The sequence below is a fragment of the Psammomys obesus genome, unplaced genomic scaffold (genome assembly GCF_907164565.1).
Source record: "Psammomys obesus unplaced genomic scaffold, mPsaObe1.curated_primary_1811, whole genome shotgun sequence".
Taxonomy (NCBI): Eukaryota; Metazoa; Chordata; class Mammalia; order Rodentia; family Muridae; genus Psammomys; species Psammomys obesus.
The window spans coordinates 15,247,782-15,254,735 of NW_026596051.1; the positions used below are offsets into that span (position 1 = coordinate 15,247,782).

Consider the following 6,954-nt stretch of genomic DNA (forward strand, 5'->3'; position numbering starts at 1 on the left):
GCGTCTGCAACGGGTACTCAGTGGTGGGAGGGAGGCAGGGGATTAGCGTCACGTGGTTTTAGGGACCGTCTCCCAATTCCGCTCCAGCACGACCGGTGTTTCAAGGCCTGCGAACAGATGTACCTTCCCCACCCGCGCGGGGCCCTGGACCCCACTGACCCGATTGGTCCTAGGAGGGAGGACACGGGTTGCAAACGGTGGCCTTGGTAGGGAGTCGGTATCCACCTTTTGGATCTTTGGTCATTAATTTACAGAAAGCTAAAAGAACTGTGCAAAACCCCTGTTCTTAACCAGCAAAGTCTGTTTTATTTATTTATTCATTCATTCATTCATTCATTCATTCATTCATTCATTCATTCATTCATTCATCCATTTATTTATTTATTTATTTATAACATTATTTATTTATTTATTTATTCATTCATTCATTCATTCATTCATTTATTTATTTATTTATTTATTTATTTATTTATTTATTTATTTATTTATTTATTTATACTATGTAGCTCCAGCCAGGCCTGGAACTCCCTGTGTAGCTGCCCTCGAACGCACATGAGTTTCCTGTTTCTGCCTCCTAAATTTTGGGATTAAAAGCGTGCCCGGCTTTTGAAAAGATTTAAGACAGATTTTTCTTTGCATTCACGTGTCTGTTTGTGTCTCTCTCTGAGGGTACAGCATGTCTGTGGGGGTGCGTGTGGAGGCCAGAAGTGTCAGATGCCCTGGAGGCGGAGCCGCAGGTGCCTGTGAGACACCTTGTGTGGGTGCTGGAAAGGGAGCAAGGGTCCTCTGGGATAGGTGCAAGCGCTCTCAACCACTAAGTCATCTCTCCAGCCCCATCCATTTGGTTTTACAGCGGTGAGCAGTAGGATTGGAGGAGGCGGTGGTGGCCCAAGCAGGATTCGTCTCCAGGGACCTTTAACATTGCCTCTCCGATATCCCAGAGGATTCACACGGCTTTTCTCCGGAGGGACAGGGTTCGCCTTGTAATAACGAAGTCCCCCAGCGTCCTCTGTTTTATTCGTTCATTTCCCCACGGTAAAATCGGACCCAATGCTAGTGCAAGAGCTTAAGGAAGCAAACCTCAATCAACGGAACACGTGATGACTGCTGTAACTAGTCCCTTGTGACCGTCTACGGTAGTGGAGGCTGGCATGCCTCTCGTTTCCACACGAACCAAGGTTCAGAAAAACACACCTTTCCCAGAAATCGCACACCTAAGAAGATCCCATCCTCCAGACTGGACCCCTGACTTGTTTAGCTACAAAAACTAATCAAGCCGGGGAGAGTTGTGCATTAACGACCCTGTCGGGCTTGGGCGTACAAGGCACTTTTCAGACACTCCCTGCAGCGGCGATAGCCAGACCCGTCCTTCAGCTTCGGACTTTGGCGGGCCGGTGTTAGCTGAGTGGAGACGGAGGTGGCGGTGAGGCTCTGCCTTACGGTGATTCCACAGTGCAGGGGGAGTCATGCCGGAGCCGCAGCAGCAGGGCGCCGAGCGCGACCTTTACCGGGACTCGTGCGTGCGCTACCTCGGTGAGTGTGGGAGTGACGACGGACCCGGCGACCCCACCACTCTGGGAAAACAGTAGTCGTGGGATACCGACCTGGAGTCTGAAGGAAAGGGCTTACTTCTTGTACAGTTTGGGCTGGAGATTGGGCTCAGGGGGTGGCTAAGGACTTCTCCAAGGTCACACGACACTCTGGCCTCAGCTCTGTCCGTGGGGCTCTGCTGAAGGCACCAACCGAGTGGTAGGTTGCCCTCTGCCATGACTGCGCACTAGCCTTGGGGGTCAGAGGGTCTGGACTCCTAGCTCAGCCTGCCATTTCCTGGCTCTTCCTAAGCCTCAGTTTCCTCTTCTGCAAAAAGGGCTGAACACGAGGCACTCTTGTCGGGTGCTGATGGTAAGAGCCGGCTTGTGGCAAGGCCCTGAAAGGCCTGGCACTTGGTCAGTGTCGGTGGTACCCAGTCATTCCCCGGCTTCCAGTCGCTAACTGGTGCAGATCCCCAGAACCGCGGCTGGGAACTTTGATCAGTCAGCCATGAACTTCTTTGTTGGCGTCAGTCCGAAAGGTAAAGTCACTTGGCTGAGGTCACCGGCCCCTCCGTAGGTTAGCGGGTTAGGTTTAGAAGCAGCTCTCTGTGTAGCGCCCCCTCGTGGAACAGCCCGTGGGCCCGAGAATTAAATGCCTTTTCCCTCCAGGCTATGCCAATGAAGTGGGGGAGGCTTTCCGCTCCCTGGTGCCTGCCGCTGTGGTGTGGTTGAGCTATGGCGTGTCCAGCTCCTACGTGCTGGCCGATGCCATAGACAAAGGCAAGAAGGCAGGAGAGGTGAGTGTTGTGTTAGTTAACCCTTCCACCCCCATCCTGGTGTAGGTCAGTGTGTAGCCTCGCATGTGGGGCAGTCCTATCCGCATTAGCGTCTTAAGTGAGGTCCGTGAGCGAATCCTTTTGGTAGGATCAACCACCTGACCAAACCACGTGGGTTGGAGGTGACAATTGGTACCCCTCCTGGGTGTAGATACCCCCAACCCTGAATGTCTTACAGCCCGGAGTCCCCCTCCCATCTTCTGTCCTGCTTTTTCCTCCTCCCGGTCTGCCTCTGCCCCAGCTGGGTCAAATACCTCTGTACCTACCAGGTGCCGGGTCCTGAAGCAGGCCGAAGCACCAGAGTGACCCTGGCTGTGGTCGACACCTTTGTGTGGCAGTCTCTGGCCTCCGTAGCCATCCCAGGCTTCACCATCAACCGCCTGTGCGCCGCCTCTCTGTATCTCCTGGGTACCATGACCCGCTGGCCCCTGCCTTTCCGCAAATGGACCACCACCACACTTGGGCTGCTGGCCATTCCCTTCATCGTCCATCCCATTGACAGGTAGGTGCCTTTCTGGCCTCAAGGACCAGTCATTCTGCAGGTAGAGTTAGGCTGGGAGAGCTGTGGGCTGACAGAGAGAGGGCATCTGTGCTCTTGTCATATGATATGGCAGATACTTTGGCAGAAGAGGAAGTAGAGTGCCCTGAGAGTCCTGGGCAAAGGACAAGTAAGTTCCCAGAAGGAAAGACTAGTGTTGTGAAATAGCAGAGGCAGCCAGGAGCAGGTGCCCTGGAGTAGTGGATTTGAGGGAGGTGATCGTGACGTGTCAAACTCAGTTGGCTAGGTAAATAAAAATAAAGTCTTGGGAGAGAAGCTGGGAGGTGGTGGCAGTGGCCTTTAATCCCAGCACTCGGGAGGCAGAGGCAGGTGGATCTCTGAGTTTGAGGCCAGCCTGGTCTACAGAGCAGGTTCCAGGACAGCCAGAGCCACACAGAGAATTCCTATCTCAAAAAGCAAACAAACAAAAGGCTTGGGAGGATGTTTTCAGGCATGGCTGGGTTGAGGCATTCAAGTGCTGCTGTCACAGTTCTCCCCATCCTTCAGCTTTTCTCTCCATTCTACTCAGCTGCTGGTTTCATTCAGTCTCCTGCCATACCCCCCCACCCCCAGTACTCATAGCGTCCTGACCCTCCTAACGTCTTTTTTGTTTTGTTTTGTTTTGTTTACACAGAGACAGGGTTTCTCTGTGTAGCCTTGGCTGTCCTGGAACTCACTCTGTAGACCAGGCTGGCCTCAAACTCACAGTGATCCACCTCCCTCTGTGTCCCAGAGTGCTAAGATTATAGGCGTGAGCCACTGTGCCTGGCCCAAGGAAGACTTTCATTGGTTCATTCAGACAAGGTGCCCATTCTGAGCCTTTGTCCTTCTGATTGGGCAGTTCTGTGTCATGTGTTTGCTCTTAGAACTAGAGGTAGGACCAGGCTGGAGAGATGGCTCAAAGGTTAAGAGCACTGGCTGCTCTTCCAGAAGTCCTGAGTTCAGTTCCCAGCAACCATGGTGGTGGCTTATAACTATAATGGGATCTGATGCCTTCTTCTTCCATGCTGGTGTATATACAAATAGAACACTCATGTACATGAAAAAATACAGATTTTTTTTTTCGAAATAGGGTTTTTCTGTATAGCTCTGGCTGTCCTGAAACTCACTCTGTAGACCAGGCTGGCCTCAAACTCAGAGATCTGCCTGCCTCTTCCTCCCAAGTGCTGGGATTGAAGGTGTGAGCCAGCACTGCCCAGATACAGAAATATATATATATTTTTAATCTAAAACAAAGAACTAGAGGTAGGTAGGTAGCAACCTAAGTAGACCAACACAGAGTGTGAGGAAGGGGCCCTTGTGCGTGTTTGGGAGCATGACCTACACTAAGCCTCACAGTGAGCCCTTTAACCACTGTGCCTCAGTTTCCTCAACTGTAGAAAGAGAAGGAAGATGGCTTCTTAGGTTTGATTTTCCTAAATAGCCCAAGTGGGAGGAGAATGATAAAATGGGGCCCTACGTAGTTGCTTTTGGGACCCTGTATCCAGGAGTCCCTCCCCCTCATCCAATGTTTCTTGCATCTCCTCACCCTTGGCTATCTGCTCACCAGGTCTTCTCTCCCTGTAGGTCGGTAGACTTCCTCCTGGACTCCAGTCTGCGCAAGCTGTACCCATCGGTGGGGAAGCCCAGCTCCTCTTGACCCTGTCCTGTGCCTTGCCCGTGTTTGACCCACTCACATCAAAGGATGTGGATGCATGGCTGTTTGGGGTCCACAGCACTGGCATCTGTGAGTTCAAACTGATAGAAGCTTAGAGGCCAAGGCCTTGAGGAGTGGTGGCTACAGAGAGTGCCAGAGGAGGGACCCGACCCTGTCTGCATCAGTGGCCATGGTACTGAGTGGGAAAGGACACTGGCTGGGCCTGTCTTTTGAAATCTTTTTTTTTTAAAGTATTTATTTTATGTGTGTAAGTGTTTTACCTGTGTGTATGAATGTATGTGCACACCCTTGGAGGTTAAAAGAGGTCGTTAGACCCCCTGAAACTGGAATTAGGGATAGTTGTGAGCCGCCATGTGGTGCTGAGAACTGAATCTGGTTCCTCTGCAAGAACAGCCAGTGCTCTAAGCACTCAAGTACCTGTCAGCCTCAGGGCCTATCTTCTGATGGAAAAGTTATATCCTCCCATGGAGGAGAAGGATATTAAGGCCCAGAGGGGGCAAAGAACACTCCTAAGATCACAATACTCAGGACCGAGTCTCTGGCCAGCCCATCCCTGCCACAGGAACTGCTGGGGTCTGGTTGGGAGGCAAGACAACCACAAACCAAAATGCTAGGCCAATAAACCCTTCAAAAGTGTCGTGTGATTTTCTTCATGGGAATAAGTGTGGAGGGTGGGGATGCAGCCAAACCAGTGGTGGTTTTCCTGGAGCAGGTAAACTGAGGGAGAAGTGGGCTGCTTTCCTGGTTCTGCAGGAAGGGGTGTGGAGAGAACAAGGGAAGGATGTTCCCAAGCCTATTTAAGAGGAGGATTAAATCCAAGGGAAAAAAAAATCTGAAAGGAAGGTTTAGGTTGGGGAAAATGGGAGATTGTTTTGGGTTATGGGTGGGGTGGTATCATCCAGGTGATGGTTAACCTCAAGAGCTACAGCAGGGAGTCTGGACTGGATTCTAGACCTTGAGAGGAATGGTTGGAAAATCTTGGAGAAGATAGGGAAGAAGAGGAATCCTTATCCTTGTTTCACTGCTGGTGAAATGCAAACTAATGCAGCCATTATGGAAGTCAGTATGAAAGCTCATGGAATAAATGGTCATATACAGCTCCTGGGCTTACACCCAGACAACTCTAGACTCACACAGAGGTACTTGACTCCCCGTGTTCATTGCCACTCTGCCCACAATAGCTAGGAAATGGAACCAGCCCACCAACAGATGAATGGATAATGAGAACATAGCACATGATGGGATTTTATTTGGTTATAAAAAAAAAATGAAATGAAAACTTAAAGAAAATGGATGAAAGAGCAGAGCATGTTTGAGTCTTGTAACTTTATGCTGTGAGGCCTCTGCTAGGTCGCTTGCTGTCTCTGATCCTTATAATTTAGGACTGGAAAGGAGAGAGAGTCATGCCAGAGCAGTGTGTTGCCGGTCAATGTTGAAACACCGGCTTCTTTAGGTTAGAAAAAGGTGTTCAATTCTATGGTGAAATTGCAACCATCATGTCATCTTTAAAGCCAAGCAAAGCCTTCGAACTCAGCTGGGAACAACACCATGCTCTATAATGACTGTCAGAAGCCGGGTCTTTCAAGGATGGCTCACACCAGAGATGCCACCAGACCCTCTATGCTGTGTGTGGCTTATCTAGTTCATGTCTGATCAGGTTTAAGCTTATAAATTAGAAACAGGAAGGGACTAACCACAATAAGTATGTCCTGAACGCCCTGGGGGGGGGATACTAGGCACCATCAACTCACCCGAATGCATCCCAGGACAAACCAAAGTTTGTTTCTGCACAACTTCACTGTAGTGCTCATTTAAAAATTCTGTTGTTTGAGGTTCCTTAAAGCCTTTGCCTCCGTTTCAACCCCCCAACCCTAAGTAGGAGAGAGAAGGTTAGTGGGGAGAGGGGGTACAGACCCCTTTACCTCTCCCAGCTGTTTGGGGTCACTGGGTTCTTATAGGGCTCTACCAATCTCCATCAACAGCAAACAAGCCAACAGTCTCCTCCACGCCGCTGTGCCCCGAAGCGTTTCTGCTCCAAGCCAGCACACCATCCATCTGTGGTCTCTTCAAACTGCTCCGCACCACATGCCACACTGTCTCTTGGCTCTCGTATTTATATCCTCGGGATCCTAGACCACGCCCCTCTCCATGAGGCAGGCCGTTACCGACCGGTAAAGGGTACACTTATAGGACAACAGCTGTGGACAAACTGAAGCCCAACTAAAATCCCACACTCGGGATTAAAACATATTTACGTAACGACTGAGTTCACAAAGAACCCAAAACTTCCATTACAGTCACCTGGGGAGCCAGCCAATGAGCTCCTTCGGTTTGCTTACAGAGCATGCTTGAGGAGCTGTAAACAGCACAGGTGACTGAAGACAGGAAGGC

General features: G+C 50.4%; 1 protein-coding gene across 1 annotated transcript; it reads left to right on the forward strand.

The window, feature by feature from the left end:
* Positions 1-874: 874 nt before the first annotated feature.
* On the forward strand, positions 875-5,200 carry Mtfp1 (mitochondrial fission process 1). Its single transcript, XM_055624309.1, has 4 exons — positions 875-1,533; positions 2,202-2,329; positions 2,638-2,870; positions 4,473-5,200. Exons 1-4 carry the CDS (start codon positions 1,467-1,469, stop codon positions 4,543-4,545), a joined length of 501 nt encoding a protein of 166 aa, XP_055480284.1. The 5' UTR covers positions 875-1,466; the 3' UTR covers positions 4,546-5,200.
* The last annotated feature ends 1,754 nt before the right edge of the window (positions 5,201-6,954 follow it).

Coding starts and splice junctions, on each gene's coding strand:
- Mtfp1 (XM_055624309.1), top strand. CDS start 1,467: ATGCCGGAGCCGCAGCAGCAGGGCGCCGAGCGCGACCTTTACCGGGAC. Junction 1,534..2,201: donor CTCGTGCGTGCGCTACCTCG/GTGAGTGTGGGA, acceptor TTTTCCCTCCAG/GCTATGCCAATGAAGTGGGG. Junction 2,871..4,472: donor ATCGTCCATCCCATTGACAG/GTAGGTGCCTTT, acceptor CTCTCCCTGTAG/GTCGGTAGACTTCCTCCTGG.